The sequence below is a fragment of the Polyergus mexicanus genome, unplaced genomic scaffold (assembly GCF_030449975.1).
Source record: "Polyergus mexicanus isolate NDT 795.1 unplaced genomic scaffold, iyPolMexi1.0 SCAF_21, whole genome shotgun sequence".
Classification (NCBI taxonomy): Eukaryota; Metazoa; Arthropoda; class Insecta; order Hymenoptera; family Formicidae; genus Polyergus; species Polyergus mexicanus.
The window spans coordinates 4,484,456-4,503,787 of NW_027223341.1; the positions used below are offsets into that span (position 1 = coordinate 4,484,456).

A 19,332-nucleotide genomic window follows, 5' to 3' on the forward strand; every position below is an offset into this window, starting at 1 on the left:
CTTGCGTGGAATTGGTTCTCGGCGATAATCGGGGCAATCATATAATATTGCCCTTTGAAACTTGGAAATCGCTAATGCAGAAACGTGCGGACATTGAACGGCTTCTACAATCGACTGAAATCCTATTGCGGATTCGAGATTTGACATTCGAAGTGGTTAAAATATCTGATTCGAATATTATAAAAATTGTATTATCAAATAATTCTTTATATATGAAGCCGCCAACTCTATTCTATTTATTCGATTTAAAAAAATGTATAGATCATACGTATTACTGGTTATGCGAAAATACGCATATTGTAAATGAAAAATTCAAACAATTGTAACTGTTTTACAACAGAATAATATCACTAATGTATGTGACGCTACAAAAACTATACATGAAAGTGATATGTTTAACAGCGAATCGCTCATAGATTGCGAGTTATTGACATGTGCTATAAATGATATTCTTCACAAGGCTTGTAATAAATAAGTTATTTTACTAATTATCTGTGAATTTAATTATTTATCCCATTCTTTATGCATGAATAAAAACGGTGTAATAGATATGCACAGTCTGCAAAATTTAACTTGCGGACGCTATCCCTCTCGCACCGCCTTGCGAATGCCTCGCGCTATCCCTCTCCCACACATTGCGAACGCTATCCTTGTCTTACGCTCATATGGACGTCTCGCGCTATCCTTCTCGCACGCCCATAGAATATCATTAGCGCTATCCTTCTCTTACACATTGCGGACGCCTCGCGCTATCTCTCTAACACCTACTCGCGGCATCGTACCTTCGCGTTCCCTCTTCCCCGCGGACCCCTCGCCTATCGGTTTCGCGCGATCCCCCTTCCTCCTCACCACGGACCCCTCGCTTATCGGTTAGGTTAGGTTAGCGGGTCCCTCGCCTATCGCTTAGGACGCGATCCCCCTCCTCCTCTCCGCGGCCCCCGCGCCTACCGTTCCGCCGCGGTCCCCCTCCTTCTCTCCGCGGACCCCGCGCTTACCGTTCCGCCGCGGTCCCCCTCCCCCTCCCCGCGGACCCCGCGCCTACCGTTCCGCCGCGGTCCCCCTCCCCCTCCCCGCGGACCCCGCGCCAACCGTTACGCCGCAGTCCCCCGCGTAACATCATACCCCCCCCGTGACGTCATACCCTCCGTGACGTCATACCTCCATGACATCACCCCCCCGTGACGTCATACCCCCCCCCCTACCCGCCGGTTTCCCCTCACCCCCCCACAGAGGACCATGGCTTAGAACCCGCATAGTATCACTACTGTATTCGAAGATTGTTGAGTTTGCCGAATCGTAGCGTCAACTGTCCGATGTATATCGGCGCCGGAGGGCGCGCCTCGTCGCGCTCGTCGGAGCGAAAGTGCGACAGAAGCGTGGATCGTAGATCGAGCAGTTCCTTCCACGTATCCGGCGTTAGCGAGATCTCCTTGCCGTGACAATCTCCGAAGACGATTTCCACGAAAGAGGGTCGGCTGACGTTAACGCTGACTTCCAGATGTTTATATGCGGTTTTGGTCAATAGATAGCGTCTTCCTAAGATTCTGAGCGGTCGCGCGACCGAGACGTCCGCATCGCGTCTCGGCGTCCGATCGCGATCTCGTCTAAAAATAGATGCGAGCGATGAGAGAAACGACGCTAGTGAATTATTAGTTCGAATAAGCGTTTGATAATCTTACCCATTATCCTTTTTAGCTTTTTTAGCGTATTCCGCGCTATCTTCGCGGTCTCGCTCGGTTAGCCTCGATCGATCGTCGAATGAGTGTTGCTGCTGCGGTTGTCCCCCCATTGTCGCGTACATCGTCGCTCGTTCTTTCTCGTTTGTTCTTTCTCGCGCGTTAGCTTCGGCGTTCTCCGTCAATAATGAAGCGCTTAACGGATGGACGGTCTTTATATACTCGCGTAGAGATCGCTTCTTCCCCTTTCGCGCGCTTTCTCTTATATATTCTAATTTTAAAAAATGACGGTAGGGTCGCTCTAGTCGTTCTCATCGTTGATCTTCTCTCTCGGTCGCATCGCCGAGACGATAGACGCGACTAAGAAGATCGCGCAATTGCCTTAGCAGTCCATCCGTAGGGGTCGCTCTAGTCGTTCTCATCGTCGATCTTCTCTGTTTCAGTCGCGTCGCCGAGACGATAGACGCGACTAAGGAGATCGCGCAATTGCCTTAGCAGTCCATCCGTAGGACACTTGATGCCGAGCGCGTGTAGATCGAAAGGACCAGCCGAGGTTACGATATTCGTGAATTCGTTGAAGGCGTCGAACTGACGTTTGGCGAAGAAATATAGATTACCATCGATGTATCGGAAGGCTGACGTTATCGCGGACGGAATTCCAGGAAATATATCTTTTAACGGAGCATGTCTAACGACTATCATGTGACACTCGTCGATTTCTGCGACCTTATCATCGTCGTATATAGCGTAGGTTCGTCCCGTATGCGTATTTATCGCTGCGTTGATCTTAACGTTTTGAGGAAGTCCGATATCGTGGAGATATCTCGGCCAATCCGATTTTAGCTTAAGACTGGGATATTCAGCGAGGTAGATCGAATCGTCCGCGAATAGCGCGAGATCGCCCGAAGGTCTTCGATACGCGGCGGATAGGCGCGTGAAATTCGCTGGGAGAAACACCGCGTAATCCGTGAGCGTCATGGGTCTACCATAGCGTTTCTCGGTCATGTCGACCGACCATACGTTGCGGCGATTACCTATATACAATCGGTGATTCATTATCAGCGCGGCGTCCACGCGCCGCAATGCGCAGAGATCCGCGCGCGCTGGGTCGGTCGGCGCGACGCTCGTCGTCGCGGGCGCCGCGGTGGTCGCGGGAGTCGCCGTCGGATAGTTTCCATCGTCGTGAGATCCGTACAGATTCTGTATAGCGAGAATGTCTTCTATGCTCAGCTTAACTGGAAATTCTCGATGTCGGGTATATACGGGAACATTATAGAGTCATTGCGCATGCTGTGCTGTAGACCCAATGCGTGGCCGATCTCGTGCGTTAGCGTTTACAGCAGGTGATGCGTGTCGGGAGGATTCTTGTTTAGATACACGTGCCACGGTTCCGAATCGTCGACGTGTATCTCCGACGTGAAGTCGGTCGCTCCAGAAGGAAAGAACGCGTGAGCTAGGGCTCCTCCCGGACCGTCGAAGGTCGCCGGGCAAATGCCGACGTTCCGACGATTCGCGTAAGTGTGCGCGCCCGTTCGATACGATATCAGTATATCGGGGCGTAGCGAGTCGCGCGCGAAGGTTAGCGACGAATTCGCTGCCCATAACGCGAACGCCGCTGCGACCGTTCGCGAGATTTCCTCGCTGGCCACCTGAAAATTCCACGTGAGACGCGTTTTCGGCCATTTTCGCGCGATCGAGCTATACGCGCGATCGGGAATGTCCGCGAGACCGCATCGCGGTTTGCGCATAAGGTGAAGCGTAACGGTGTCTAACGCACCGTTTCCCGACAATTGATAGTATTCTTGAAACAGCGATAGCGCGCGACGCAGAGACATCGCGTTATCGGACGACAGCGATCCCCCGTCGTCCTTCAGAAAACCGTACGCGCGCAGGAAACGGAGCGTCTGGATCCTCTCCGAGTCGAAGGGCGCGGCGGCGACCATCGCGGCGACGAGCGTCGTCGCTAGAACGAGAAGATCCGTTCTCGCGTTAGTCATCGCACGGAGCGGGGAAAGACGCGGTAAACTATCGAGAGACGCCGGGCGCGATTGATTCACGCGTTTCGCGAGACCCCTATTTTTATCGTCGACGAATGACGCGGGTGGGGAAGGGGGAAATCGTCGACGATTCGTTCGAGGGAGAGTCGCGACTCGCCTCGATTAGAGAAACGCGCCTCTTTCGACGTCGAGCGTTCGGAATGCGCGTTATCTAGCGGACGCTCGAGTTTCTCTCGCGGTTTCGCTTTTTGTTATTTCTATTTTTATTATTCGTTTGTCTCCTAAAAAGGACACTCGATGAGCGATTAGAGATACTCTTTTCGGCGACGATAAACGTTCGCCGAGTATCTGGGATGCGCGTTATCTAGCGGATGTTTTTTGTTATTTTTATTTTTATTATTCGTTTGCCCCCTAAGAAGAACACTCGATGAGCGATTAGAGATACCCCTTCCAGCGATGCGCGTTATCTAGCAGATGTTTTTTGTTATTTCTATTTTTATTATTCGTTTGCCTCCTAAGAAGGACACTCGATGAGCGATTAGAGATACCCCTTCCAGCGATGCGCGTTATCTAGCGGATGTTTTTTGTTATTTCTATTTTTATTATTCGTTTGTCCCCTAAGAAGGACACTCGATGAGCGATTACAGATACTCTTTCCGGCGACGATAAACGTTCGCCGAGTATCCGGGATGCGCGTTATCTAACGGATGTTCGAGTTCCTCTTATAACATTATTTTTTTATTATTTTCCTTTAAAATCTATTGTTGTTATTTTCCTTTATAATCTATCTTTATTACTCGTTCGTCTCCGCTCGAGTCGAGCGATTAGAAGAGCGGTCGCGGAAGGAAGACGCGGCGCGATCGATAAATCGTACCGCGGCATCCGCGCGTCGATTCTTATAAACGCGAGATCGTTTCGAGAAGCGTCAAAGTATTCTCGCTCGCGAGATAGCGAAGCGACGAAACGGCGAAGCGCGAAGTAGCACAAGTTAAGATCGGTCGCGAACTGTTCGATATGGAACGAATCGAACAGATAATTAACGCGGCCGATTATATTAATGTAAACGGAGATTTAATCGCGATAAAGTCCTACGTTCTGGGAGACCTCGCCACGGATCTACACGTGGAGGCGCAAGGTGTTATCGAGTATAGTCCGGATTCGTTTAAACTCACCTTTCAGTTGAACGGAGACATAGATATCGCGCGTTTAATGTAAGTATTTGATCGGAATTTTTTATAATATTTTTTTATAATAAATTATAATGTTTTAATAACCTTTTAATAACTCTTTTAATAACTTTTTACTTTTGTATTTTAGACAAGAAATAGAGGGCTGTATAAGAACGGCGCGAGAATCGCTCTACGATTTAATAACTAGGACGAGGACTATGCTCGCACAGGCGCAAAGCGTTCATAGCGCGTTGCGCGACGCTCGCCGACGCAACGTCGCGCGAGCTCCCGAACGGTTCGACTTAATCGGTCGGCTTCATGAGCGCGAGCGCGACTTCGCCATCCCCGAGTTAATCGGTCTGCTTCGCGAGAGCGAGCGCGACTTCGCCGTTCCCGAGGTTAGGCGAGTTGTCGCATCGCCGATCGACGAGGAGCCCGAATCGCCGCCGATCGACGAGGAGCCCGAACCGCGGCCGATCGGCGAGGAGCCCGAATCGCGGCCGATGGAGGACGAGGTCGAACCGGCGACGGTCGACAAGGGTGAATCGCGGACGGGTGTACGATTGGCGGATTACGAGCCTAAATCGCAACCGTTCGACATGGAGTAATTTTATATATTAATAAAATTTGATTTTTGCCCATATTTATATATTTCGTGTATCGCATGCGCGCGCATTTGTAAGATATGATTCTTATGAATAAACGCTGTACGTTAAACGAAGCGTCGATTCTTTACGCTTCTCTTTTCTTCTCCCGCATCCTCTCGCTCTCGCGCTTCTCATAGTAAGCGTCGGCACTATCCTTTTTTCGCGTCTCTCGTAGTAAGTATCGGCGCTATCCTTCTTTCGCGCCTCTCGTAGTAAGCGTCGGCGCTCTCTTATCGCGGAAGGATACGTGTTCACGATAAAAATAGCGTTCGTTTAATATGTAGACATAAATAAAGCTATTTTAGAAAAATATGTTTAATATGAATAATAAAATATGTATAATAAAATATATAATATGTATAATGAAATATGTAATATGTATAATAAAATATGTAATATGTATAATAAAATATGTAATATGTATAATAAAATATGTATAATAAAATATTTGCTTCTTCTGAAACAGAAAAGAAATTTTATTAGTATACTAATTTAATATTTAATATATCACGAATTTTAAAAAGATACTCGCGATTAATTTTTCGGCCTCTTGCTCGGAGGCTCGTCCCGCTGTTCTTCCGTCGCATCTTCCTCGTAGGACTCGTTCCACGAGTTTTCCGCCGTATCTTCCTCGTAGGGCTCGAGCCCGAAGAGACGTCTCAGATCTAGATAGAGACCGCCGTTGTCCTTCCACACGTCTTCGCGGAGGTCGCGCTCGTATCGCCGCATCATTCGCGCGTATCGTCGATACTCGAAATTTAAAAATCCAGGAATCTGGATGTCTTTCGTATAGTTATACTATAAATTAAATCGAATCATAATATAAAACATAATATAAAATATAATTTTAATATAAAATATAATTTTAATATAAAATATAATTTTAATATAAAATATAATTTTAATATAAAATATAATTTTAATATAAAATATAATTTTAATATAAAATATAATTTTAATATAAAATATAATTTTAATATAAAATAAATATTACTTACTCTTTGAAATACTACGAGATTGATCAGGGCTCTCAATAGCCCCGTTACCAGATTCTCCGCCCACCACGCCGCGTTGTATTGACCTCGACATAGAACCAATTCAATAAGCGATGGCATTTTTAATACACTTTTATTAATACTGCTTCGCGAATAGTCTAATACTTTCTGACGAACATCGGTATAAACGTTTTAAAATAGAAGATGCGCGAGCTATTATCGCGAGGAAGGATACGCGACCGCGATAAAGGAAAAACGCGGTTCGTTCGTATAGCGTGTATTTTGCGACAGTATGATTAATACATTCATGATTAAATTTATAGATTATATAATTGATTCGATACATTATATATAAAGCTTAAAATATATAATTAAATTTATAGATTATATATAATTAAATTTATAGATTATATAATTGACTCGATACACACATTATATTTAAATTTATAGATTATATAATTGACTCGATACATTATATATAAAACTTAAATTTATAGATTATATAAAACTTTAATTTATAGATTATATATAATATACAATAATTCAATATAATTTATAATACTGTAGGTTTTATTTAAAACAGATATTTATTATAAGGGAATATATAGAATATAAGAATGTAGTACAACTCTTAACTGACGGCGAAGGACTGACTGACGCTCGCTGCTTCTCGCCTGTTTATGCCCCGAGATTAAGCTGCTCGTCTGTTTATGCCCGGAGATTAAAAGACGCCGATCGAAGAGTAGTGTTTATCTTTTCGGACTCGCGGCCACCCTGTGATCTAGCCGCATACGTCAAAATAAAAGATTGCGCACGCGATAACAAAAATCTCTCTTAGCGGCGACTCGCTAAAGGATTCGTTATTACTTTATGATCTAGCCGCAATATCGACATGCGATACTACGCATATCGGTACATATAATACGTACTTAAATCCTACATCTCGGCCGTCCTGTAAGACATTCGTCCTCGAATGTTAATTGTGATTTTTTATTCTTTATTTTCGGTTCCTTCTTCGTCCTCGCTTTCAGGTTCATCTGTATCATCGAAATGCAACCAAGGTTTCATATAATCGGCAGACGTAGAAGTTTCTTGCGGTCCTTCATGTTCACCTATTTTCGCAACTATATACCGATTATTACGCATTCCCTTAGTTACACGATAAGGGCCTAAAAATTTACTACGAAATTTAAGTCCCGGACCGAATTGAGTTCTCTTAATCGCGACAAGATCTCCGTCCGCGTATTTTAACGCTACTTTTCGTTTTTTGTTAAAAGTCTTTAAATTTTCTCTTTGGATCTTGGCTATTTTTTCTTTGGCTTCCTGTCGGATATCGTCGCGTTCTTCTTCGAACATTCGCGCCCATTCGTTTTCAATCATCTCGCGTATTTGTGTATCTTCTCTTAATCGCATGTGAATGCCAAACATTAATTGGAACGGTGTTCGGCCCGTGCTCCTGCTCGGCGTAGTGTTTAAATATCTCTGAGCAGTATCGATAAATTTAAACCATTCTTCTGGTTTTGGGGCCGACAATTTAGTTAAAAGTGGTATAAGGGTACGATTTACCCTTTCCACTTGCCCATTACCTCTAGGTATTCCCGTGGTAATAAGAAGATGCTGAATTTTTCCCTCGGTACAATATTCTTTAAACGCGCTTGATGTAAACGCCGTACCGCGATCTGATATGATTCTACGCGGGTTTCCAAATACAACGGATTGTTTGCACAAACGGTCGATTATTTCGGTAGCATCGGTCGATTTCGTAGCATATAACCACACGAATTTACTAAACGCATCAACTATGACAAAAATATGACGGTAATTTTTTTTTGTGCTTGGCATTGGACCTAAGTGATCCACATGATAGGTATGTAACGGAACATCTCCTTTATCAATTACATTCAAGAATCCTTCTTGTTTACCTTGTTTTCGCTCTGCTAGAATGCAATTTATACAACTCGTTACTACTTTTTCGATTTTCGATCGCATAGTCTTAAACCAATAGTCTCTTCGTACAAGCATTTCCGTCTTATTAACGCCAAAGTGACCTTGCTCATGCGCTTGTCTAATTATCGAATTTTGTAACGTCTTAGGTACTACTAACAATAATTCGCCATCATGATCTCGATACAGTAAATTATTTCTTACTATATAACTGTCGACTTTATTGAGTGTCGCTAGTTTAAGGATTTTTTGCAGATCTTGATCGGTACTCTGAGCTTTTCTAAATCTAGCGATTAAACTATCATTACTTTCATGAACGAGCAAAATTTCTGGGAGGGGATTTCGACTTAGTGCGTCGACATGCATCATATTTTTCCCTGGCCTGTGCTGGATTTCATAGTCATATTCCTCTAATGCAAGAGCCCATCGAGCCACGCGGACGCACAAATCTCGTTTGTTCATTGTTAAAGTAAATGCTTTACAATCGGTAATAATTTTAAAATGAATGCCTAATAAATATACTCTAAATTTTTTCAATGCTTTGACGACTGCAAGTACTTCCAATTCATAACTAGTATATTTTTCTTCAGCTGGAGTAGTTTTCCCGCTTGCATAATAGACCGGATGGAAAGCATTGTCTAAATAATCCTTTTGCAATAATATCGCACCGTAACCAAATTTTGAAGCGTCCGTATGTAATTCCGTTTCGGCTCCGCTTTTATATAATTTTAAAACAGGCTTATTGATCAATGCGAGTTTTAAACTTCGAAATGCTTGTTCTTCGTCTTTACCAAACCGAAACTCTATATTATTCCTCAAAAGATTTGTTAGCGGTCGTGCTATCATTGAGTATTGATAAATAAATTTACGGAAATAACCCGTAAGGCCGATAAAACTTTGTACATCTTTGACACATCTGGGGACCGGAAATTTCATAACAGCATTAGTTTTGCATTCCGCGGGTTTTACAGTTCCGTCCGTTACGATATGTCCTAAGTATATAATTTCTGTTTGAATAAATTTACACTTTTGCCAATTTATGTGCAAACCAGCTTGACTTGAAACTTCTAATACGCGTTTTAAACTATCAATTGCTTGTTCAATGTTCTGCGAAGGAATAATTAGATCGTCCATATAAGTTAATACGATTCCCTCAGAAATTAAATCTTTGAATACAGCATTTATAAACTTTTGGAATATAGCCGGAGAATTGCAAAGCCCGAATGGCATCCGTATGAATTCGTATTGACCTGTTGGAACAATGAAAGAAGTATACTTCCTACTTTCTTCGGCCACTTTGACATGGAAAAATCCATTTTTTAAGTCAATAGTACTAAACATTTTCGCGCCTTGCAACCGGTCTAACTGATCCCCGATTAACGGCAACGGATAATGATCTTTTATGATTTTCTTGTTTAATTTTCGAAAGTCTACACAGATTCTTGTGTCACCATTTTTTTTTTTAACTAGTACAACAGGGCTTGCGTACTCGGCATTAGAGGGTCTTATAATACCGTCGTCTATCCACGTTTTTAACTGTTTATCAACTTCTTCCTTTTCCGATGGAGACAATCTACGCGGTCTTTGGTAAATTGGAATATCATCTTTCAAAATTAGCGTCATTTTAACACCGATTTCACGCGTTTTTTTAGGTTCATAATTTCTTGCAATAACTTCTACTTCGCGTCGTAAGTTTTTATCAGAGATATATGAAAAGTCAAATGGATCTGCGTTTTCTATTATATCAACCTTTAACACCTCGGGTAACTCTGTACTACTTGCGTGAATTGATTTTTCAGGAATTTTTCGGATAACTACCTGACCTTTTATCGAATGTAATTCAACTAGATTTAAAAAGTCAGCACCAATCAAGATTGCATGTTTCATTATTTCATTATCAACGACGTGAAATACAATTTTATATGTTTCATCGTCAATAGCAACATCTATTGCAAAGGAGCCGTACGTACTATTATTTAATGCGCCTAAACCGTCAAAATTTATTTTATTGTTTAATTTCGGACAACCTATCTTCTCGTAACAATCTCGATTTATTAAGCTCAAATCGCTGCCCGTGTCTATAATACTAACAAAACATTGATTCGCGACTTCTACTTGCTTTACCTGCTTTTGTTGTGTGTTCTTAACAATTACGCACGCGGCTTCTTTCTGTACACTCACTGTTCCCTTACACAATTTGGCTATATGTCCGTATTGATTACACTTGAAACACTTGGCGCCTTGCTCTTTCATCGGGCACACTTTACCCAAATGATCTCTGCTACCACAGTTGAAACATCTTTTCGTCGTCGTTGTATTCGTGTCCCCTTGAGTCATCTTCTTCTTTTCCTCTGGCTTCGACTGCTTCGTCTTTAATTTTCTTTCTTTCCTTATAGCTTCATATTGAGTGAATTTTTCTTTTAATTCACGTATCGTCTTTGCTCCGTGTAACACTGTTTTGTTAACTGCATCGTCTTGTATTCCTTCGATAATGTATCGAATTACCGATGGTGTATCGACGTCGGCTTGTGCGGCAATTTCAAGCATTTTGTATATATATGCTTGATATGATTCGTCAGATGATTTCTTTCGTCGTAATAACTCTTGGTGTACTGCATGACTGTCCACGATATTAACAAATTCTTCCTTTAATGCACGCCGCAGCTTCTTCCATGTTTTCGTGCATCTTTCATGTTTGACAAACAGTTTTGCTGACCCGCTAAGAAGACGTTTTGCGTATGCTACTTTTTGAATATCGGACCACTCGCACAATGCAGCCATTTCTTCGAAATCTTTGATCCACATCTTCACATCAACCTTGTCATCTCCGTTGAACGTCTCTAAGGATTCTTCAACATCTCTGAATGTTAATAACTGATTTCCTCGGGCCCTTCCTGTGTTTTGTCTTCTTTCAACAATCGACACTTCATCTTCGTCGCTCAGACTTGTGTCGCTTTCGCTGTTGTCTTCTTGTTTTCTGTTTGCGTCTTCATCATTTTTATTTCTAACTTCGCCGTGTTGTTCTGTTTCACCGTGTTCGCGCTCGAGTTGCATAAACGGTAACAGTCTTAGGATGAGTTCGTTTTTCAGTCCTGCCGTTTTCAAATTTCGTTTTTTCAATTCTTGCCTTAATTGAGCTGTCGTCATGTCCGTCAGCTTCGCATTCAGATCGTCGTTTGCTGCGCTGGCACTTGGTTCCGTCATTATAGTTATGTCTTAGAAAACTTCTTGAAAACTTCTAAGGCACTTCTTATGGTCGTCTGCTAGCACTACACTCTAGGCTATAATCCCGGCTGAGCCCCCAATTTGTAGGTTTTATTTAAAACAGATATTTATTATAAGGGAATATATAGAATATAAGAATGTAGTACAACTCTTAACTGACGGAGAAGGACTGACTGACGCTCGCTGCTTCTCGCCTGTTTATGCCCCGAGATTAAGCTGCTCGTCTGTTTATGCCCGGAGATTAAAAGACGCCGATCGAAGAGTAGTGTTTATCTTTTCGGACTCGCGGCCACCCTGTGATCTAGCCGCATACGTCAAAATAAAAGATTGCGCACGCGATAACAAAAATCTCTCTTAGCGGCGACTCGCTAAAGGATTCGTTATTACTTTATGATCTAGCCGCAATATCGACATGCGATACTACGCATATCGGTACATATAATACGTACTTAAATCCTACAATACAAATGAGTAGATATAAAGTAATATAATTGATTTAATACATTATATAAAGCTTAAATTTATAGATTATATATAAAGCTTAAATTTATAGATTATATATAATATACAATAATTCAATATAATTTATAATAATCAATCGCACGTATCGCGCAAATGATCGCGCCGCTCGAACCACCAATCGTGCAATTTGCACGCGTTCTCTAACGCGCAATTCTTCGCGTGATATCCGCAGCGAAAGGCCCGCGAAGCGTTCAGAGTCTCCAAACATTCGATATCCTCGTAATCGGCGTCGATAGTCTCGACGGAGACGACTATGTCACGATCGTCGGCGACGTTTCCCAAGATCTCAATCAGCCACTTTTTCTTTTCGTGACCTTTGACGTAGATTCGCACCGTCGAATCGGGGCTAGATCCTTGACACACGGCGTCTCGAACGAATCTCTTCATCGACCCATAATTTGCGTGTCCATCGTTCCACTTTAGCTGGTGATGATTCGATATCAGCCAACACGCTCGCGATTTTTCCGCTCTCGTGAGCAGATCCCACGACATCGGCGGGCGAAAGATGTGATGTGTCAATTCCACGCCATTTCTTAACACGGCTACTTCTTTCGCGACAAATTTCTCGTTAACTACGAAACCTTGAAGATCGACGAAGATCGGCACGTCCATCGTCGTTGTTAGCGGTACTCGAAGTGTCCCGTCCTAGGTTTCTTCCTAAGCGTTTTATTCTCTCTCCATACTTTTTCGAATATCGTTGCGCTTATACGATTCTGCGCTCGACGTTAGTGAGCGGATTGTACTCTACCACTCGATCGTGAATGATAAGACAGTAGGCTGTGGTGTTAGGGGGGATGTTCTCCTTGCAGTCGAATTCTACGCGAACGTCCACGGTGGCGCTCTTGATCGACTCGTTCTGTCGAGAACAGTCGATGACTACGAGCGGGCCGTGGGTTAAAAATTTTTTTAGATTTAACAACGCTTCGTCGTTGTCGCATCCGTAGTACGTTTTTTGAAATTTCGAGTACATGTCGTATAACACGGCGACTTTATGTTTATCGAAATCTAGATTCATGTCGTCGTAAGGATAAAAATCGGAATTAAGATACAGTTTGACATTAGTTAATTTGCAATCGTCGAATAAAGAAGGCTCCTCGGACAGAACGTTCTTCTTTCCGTATTGTAGCGCGAAGATAACGTATCGCGGTTTCTCGAGCTGCGTCGCCGCTTTGACGGCCCACGAGTGTTTGGTCGTGCTCTGTAGAAGCGGAAACTCGTAGAGATCCCACGAGCGAAAAGCGACGCTCAGATATCGTCCGCTATCTAATGTGCGCAATAATCTTAATTTATTAACATCATTTAATACTATATGAGGCATTCGCCATTGTATTTTTAACAAAACGATTTTAGGTTCTTGCGTTTCGCGCGATATGATGCAATTGTTATCGTTGCGCGCTCGTATTAGAATAAGTTCGTGTCGCGCGTTGATCACAACGCGCTTGTAATCTTCGCAAAAACCTAATAGCACGTTGAGAGATACGCAGAAGTTGAAATCGCCGATCGATGAATGAGTTGTCGCTAATAAGTCCCATCCAGCGTTTTTTAATATTTTGCCTCTCTCGACCGTCGTGCTCGTTATTCCGATGTTTCTGCTTCGATCGATCTCCACGCTGTCGAGCTCGTAACGAATCTCCTCGAACATAAACGTCGCACAATTGTTTACTAGTCTCGTCACTGACGCGATTTCCCCTTGCGCGCTCGGCGCCTCCATCGACTCGAGTCTGCCCTCGACGTAGAGAAAACTATCGCAAGGTAACGTGTATAAATCCTGCTGTTGTATAGGAATTCGTATCTCGTCGCTATTCCCGAACGTAGTATTAGCGTAAGGGTTGTACGTGTGAGTCTCGATCTTGACGATGCGATCGTCGAAGATAGGCTCCCCACTGATGCTTAGAATGTCGCACATTCCGCTTTTACGAAGAAGCGGTCCTCGGCACGACGAAACCCAAGGAGCGCAGGAAAGCCGCGTTGGCGACGGTCAGTCTTCCTCCCTTCTTCCTTCTCTTTTCCGCGTCTAGAGGCGACGCGACGGCGACGATGGGCGCGTTTCTCGCGTTCGACCCGTTCACTACGAGCATCGCGCGCTTCTTTACCGTTTTCGCCGCACGTGCAGACGAATCGTGATCTCCTCGCCGCGAAAATCGATCAATTTTCACAATGCCGCTCTCGTCGCGGCGCGCCCGCGACGGAAGCGCGTCGCGCATAAACACGCCTCTAAAGTGAGGCACGCGCGAAAGTATCGCCGCGCGATTTAACTGTTCATTCGTCGTTGCTCCGACGGATGGGAGGATCTCTAGCGTCTGTTTACGCGAAGTTTTTTTTTAGCGTTTTCTCTTCTTCTCGTCGAGGACGCGCCACTCTCGCGCTTGTACGGCGCGAGATATAAACCGCGACCCTCCATCGCACGATCGTGGCGCTGCAACTCCTCCAGCTGTCGTCGCGCCGCTTTGCGATCATTCACTGCTTTCGCGATTCCCGCCGCTCTCCCAGCTAAAGAACCGAGAGCTCCCAATAACGGTAATAGGGGTAAGAAGCCGCCGCGTTTCGCTATCGGAAGCGTTCTTTTCCTCGTAGCGGTCGTTCTTCTTTTGATCTTTCTTCTCTTGATTTTCGTCATACCCATTCCGAGTTTCGTCTTCGATTTCATAGCCATTCATACAACCGCCGCGGCGGCTCTCTCGCCGAGAGTCGAGTCTCTCGCCGCGACGCGCTCGCGCGATGTCGTGCTCGCGGCAGGCCGCGTCAAGAGGATTGTCGCCTCGATCGCCTCGCGCGAGTCGTTTCGCGAGACGGGTACCCGGCCAGCAAAATTGATATCCAGGTATATGTAGTTTGAAAGGGAGCGCATTTATCGCTCGGTTCAATAAGCCAGCGCCGCAGCTCACACTGTACCGCCGTTTCGCGAATTGCATTCGCCGCAATCTTTAACGAGCGGCGCCGGACCGTCGATGTGCGTTTGTTGCCAGGGGCGATTATAATGCTCTAGTCATCGACGGTAGCGCTGCACCTCCGGATCCACTCTTATATATTCGGGCAGTTTCTCCCACAATCGTTCCACGTAGCGACCGAAGTGCTTTAGCAAAATTATTTTCGGGATATACCGCAACTGATCGGCGGTGAAATCGAGAATATCGTCGCCATCTATTAGTAGGATAAACATCTCGATTCACCGCGCGCGATTCGCTACTGCGCGATCTATTCGTATATAAATAAAAAGGTCGCCCTGCCTCGCGCAAGTGTACCGCGCACGCGCGCAGCGAGAGAAATGCGCTTCGTGCGGCAACCGATCGCGATAAAGGTGACGAACCTCGACAATAGGGCGCGACCGTCGAAGGAAGCGCGCAGACACGGTCGTCTATTACCGAACGCTATTCGCTGCGTCATTTGCGGCCCCTCTAGTTGCGGTAAAACGAACGCGTTGATAAGTTTGTTGGAGAGTCCGCATGGCGTACGCTTCGAGAACGTTTACGTTTACTCGAAGTCGTTGCAGCAGCCTAAATATCAATATTTAGAGAATTTATTAACACCGATGGAAGATATAGGTTATTCACATTTTCTAATAACTTTGACGTTATTCCACCCAGCGAAGCGCTCCCGAATTTAATATTCGTGTTCGACGACGTAGCGTGCGACAAACAAGATACTATCAGGGAGTACTTCGCTATGGGTCGATACTCGAACGTCGATTGCTTCTATCTGTGCCAAACGTACGCTAAAATACCAAAGCATTTGATTCGAGATAACGTGAATCTGTTGATTCTCTTTAAATAGGATGGTACTAATTTGCGTCACGCGTACAACGATCACGTGAACACGGTTATGTCGTACGAGAATTTTCACGCGCTATGTCGCGCGTGTTGGCGGTATAAATATGGTTTCTTAGTGATCGACAAAGATAGCGCGCTTCGCGCCGGTAGATACAGATGAGGGTTTAACGACTTCATTGTACAGTAGAGTCGTCGCGGATACGTCGAACGCACCGAAGAATCGATTCGTTAGTCGCAATGGCCTCGATGAATATTGGTAAACGCGAAAAGACGGCGAAAGAGATCGCTAAGACGCGCGCGTCGATTCGTAAAAAACACAGAGCATTAAAGACCGGCAAAATGGAAAACGAGATCGCGATAGAGAGTCGTTTCAAGCCGATCGTCGAACCGCTGCGGCGCATCGCCGATCGCGCCGAGCGAGACGAAATTAAGCGCAAGACGATAAAGCGAGACGCGATCGACGCCTCGCCCGCGACGACGAGCGTCGAGGAAAAATGGAAGGACGAAGCGTTGACTCCCGTTTGGAAAAAACCTAAGGCGAAACGAATACGCGCGCGACGACGATTAGATGCCGTCTCTACTCCATTAAACGAGTATTCCATCGAGAGAGATCCATTCGCGCGAGACGAAACCGAAGAGGAAGCGTTCAAATCCGAGAGTCTCGAATCGCCCTCGAAATACTCGTTAGACAAATTCCGCGAATATCTCAAGGTTGCGAGATATCGCACGGTCGGTTAGGACCGTTGGGGCGAAAGTATATGGGGGCTCTTCTCGGCGGGGAAGCGCCGAACGAGATCGATCACGTTTACGGAGTTTACATCGGTGAGAAAAGCGCGATGCTCGGCGATAAGCGATTCGACGTAGACGCGAATGATTCCATATTTATAGATGAGATTAAATACATTGGTACTCCCGGTTTGTACGAATTAGTTTTTATGAAAATTCCTAATAGCCTCATATATACAGAAAAGGATAAATTAACGTACAGAAGTATATTGTTAACAACGAACGCTCATAGACGCGATCATGACGCTAAAAAGTCTGTCTTAGGAAATCAGGGATACAAATACAAATCCATTATCGCTCCGCTTATTCACGGCAGCGGTGCGAAAAAAACGGGCGCGAGTCGCGTACCGTCGACTATGCGAGTCACGAACAATAGAATCGATTACGTTCATTGGGATGATCCGAATGAATTAGTGGATCGTCTGCGATTGTTGGACGCTTCACGTCGAGCCGGACAACGGTCACGAAAACGAGATTCTATCGATAATCGAGGAGCTTCGCGAAACGGGAGCGATCGTATAAATCGAACCGTCGCGTCGACGACCGTCGCAGTCGTACGCGGGATTCGCGATGTCCGTGAGCAAATTCGGCACACCTCTAAGAAACCGAAGCTACGACGCGAGAACCGGAAGACTACGTCCGGCTATCGAGTCTCTGTGAAATTACGTGCGCGATAACGCGCTGTGTCTAAGCTCTTCCATCGAGTACGACGCGAGAGAGCGCAAGATAAAACGCTTGGCTCAGCCTGAGGAGGACGCCGACGCGACGAGCAAAAGCTACGTCGAGAGAATCACATCGCAATTGAGAAAAGACGCGGACGAGGCGGGGCAGGGCGTCATCCTACTGTTCACGAGACTCGCTCAGCTCGATAACGCTCTGGGTAAACGAATAGACGTCGCGGAGAGTTTCGTTTCCGAGATAAAAGCGTGCGACGACGTTCTGAGTAAACGAATAAACGCTGTGGAAAATTCCATTTCGAGAATAGAAGCGAGCGCTAACGCTCTAGATAAACAGATCGATGCTTTGGATAAACAAATCAAGGGTTTAAGCGATCGAATCGATGCCGCGAAAAATACTATATCACTCAATCAGAAGCGCGAGCAATCATAAAATACTGTTCAATCAAAGTAAAATAAGGAATTAACCCAAAAATCGCGCATCGCGGCGAATTTTGCGGCGAAATCCGAGACGAAGATAGGAGAATTGGAAAATTCAACATCGCGATTGAAGAGAGACGCGGACGAGCTATCGGGGAGAGTGACGGAACTAGCGAAGATTCGCGAGACCAGCAGCGACACTCGGAGCGGCGAGCTACTCGAAAGAGAGATCCCACCCAACGTCATCCTTGAGAGAAAGAAAAGAGAATTATGAGCGCCGAAAAACGAAGACTAGTCGAGGAATTGCACGCGCCCGCGAGAAGAAACTTTCCGCGTCATCGCGTCGCGATACGCGGGTACGACGACCTATGGCAAGCGGATGTGGTCGAGATGCGTCTTTACGCGAGACTCAACAAAGGCCACAACTACATACTCACCGTTATCGACGCGTTAAGCAAATACGCTTGGGCCGTACCGCTTAAAAGCAAGAGCGCGAACGAGGTTACCCGAGCGTTATCTAAGATAGTGCGAGACTCTAAGCGGTGTCCGAAAAATCTGCAGACCGACAAAGAAAAGGAATTCTACAACGCTGAGGTGAAAAAATTCGCGGAAAAGCGCGAAGTGAATCATTACTCGACGTACTCGGTGATAAAAGCGTCGATCGTCGAACGATTCAATCGCACACTCAAAAATTCTATGTGGAAGTATTTCACGCTAAGCGGAACGTATAAGTGGATCGACGAATTACCTTGACTCGTCGAGGAATATAACGCGCGAAAACATCGCACTATAGGTATGAGACCCGTCGACGTAACTCCAGCGATCGCCGATAAACTTTTAAATACGGTATACAGCAATATAAAAATCGCAACTCCGGCGAAATTCAAAGTAGCCGATCCGGTACGCGTCAGCAAGTTTAAGACGATCTTCGAGAAAGGCTTCACACCTAACTGGACCACCGAAATTTTTCGAATAGCCAAGATACAACGAACTAATCCCGTAACGTATTTGTTGAAGGATTCGCGCGGCGAACCGATCGCCGGAGGGTTTTACGAGCATGAGTTGCTGCGCGTCAATGATCCCGACGTGTATCTCGTGGAAAAGGTGCTGCGTCGAAAGGGCGACGAGATTTACGTGAAATGGTTGGGAATGGACGAATCGCACAATTCTTGGATAAATAAAACGACTGTATTATGATAAAACGACTGTATTATGATAAAAATGTATTTTTATTAAATAAAACTACATATATTAAATACAACTACATATATTAAATACAACTACATATATTAAATACAACTATATATTAAATAAAATTATTCGTTAGAAAAAATAAAAATTATCGCGAAATTATCGCGTTCCATACGGGTTCTCTCTCGCGTCGCTACGCGGCCGCCGTATCCTGCGTTCTCTCTTTCGAGCTTTATACGGTGCGACGACTTTTCTACCGTCTCGCGGCTGAGCGATAAACGCGGCCGCCGACTCGTTCTCTCCGTTGCGCGGGTGT

At 45.0% G+C, this 19,332-nt stretch overlaps 3 protein-coding genes across 3 annotated transcripts; 1 reads left to right on the forward strand and 2 right to left on the reverse strand.

Moving 5' to 3' along the window:
• Nucleotides 1-2,084: 2,084 nt before the first annotated feature.
• Nucleotides 2,085-3,673, reverse strand: LOC138942051 (72 kDa type IV collagenase-like). Its single transcript, XM_070312082.1, has 2 exons — nt 3,454-3,673; nt 2,085-2,911 (listed from the first exon to the last, which is right to left on the reverse strand). Exons 1-2 carry the CDS (start codon nt 3,671-3,673, stop codon nt 2,085-2,087), a joined length of 1,047 nt encoding a protein of 348 aa, XP_070168183.1.
• Nucleotides 3,674-12,878: 9,205 nt separating this feature from the next.
• On the reverse strand, nt 12,879-14,081 carry LOC138942052 (uncharacterized). Its single transcript, XM_070312084.1, has one exon. It carries the CDS (start codon nt 14,079-14,081, stop codon nt 12,879-12,881), a length of 1,203 nt encoding a protein of 400 aa, XP_070168185.1.
• Nucleotides 14,082-18,620: 4,539 nt separating this feature from the next.
• On the forward strand, nt 18,621-19,022 carry LOC138942053 (uncharacterized). The gene has a single exon (XM_070312085.1). It carries the CDS (start codon nt 18,621-18,623, stop codon nt 19,020-19,022), a length of 402 nt encoding a protein of 133 aa, XP_070168186.1.
• Nucleotides 19,023-19,332: the final 310 nt, after the last annotated feature.

Bases quoted from the DNA above. Each gene is read 5' to 3' on its own strand.
- LOC138942051 (XM_070312082.1), bottom strand. From the start codon at position 3,673: ATGACTAACGCGAGAACGGATCTTCTCGTTCTAGCGACGACGCTCGTC. The intron at 2,912-3,453 runs GTGCGTTAGACA...GAGAATTTCCAG, and splicing joins CTATCAATTGTCGGGAAACG to TTAAGCTGAGCATAGAAGAC.
- LOC138942052 (XM_070312084.1), bottom strand. From the start codon at position 14,081: ATGTGCGACATTCTAAGCATCAGTGGGGAGCCTATCTTCGACGATCGC.
- LOC138942053 (XM_070312085.1), top strand. From the start codon at position 18,621: ATGAGACCCGTCGACGTAACTCCAGCGATCGCCGATAAACTTTTAAAT.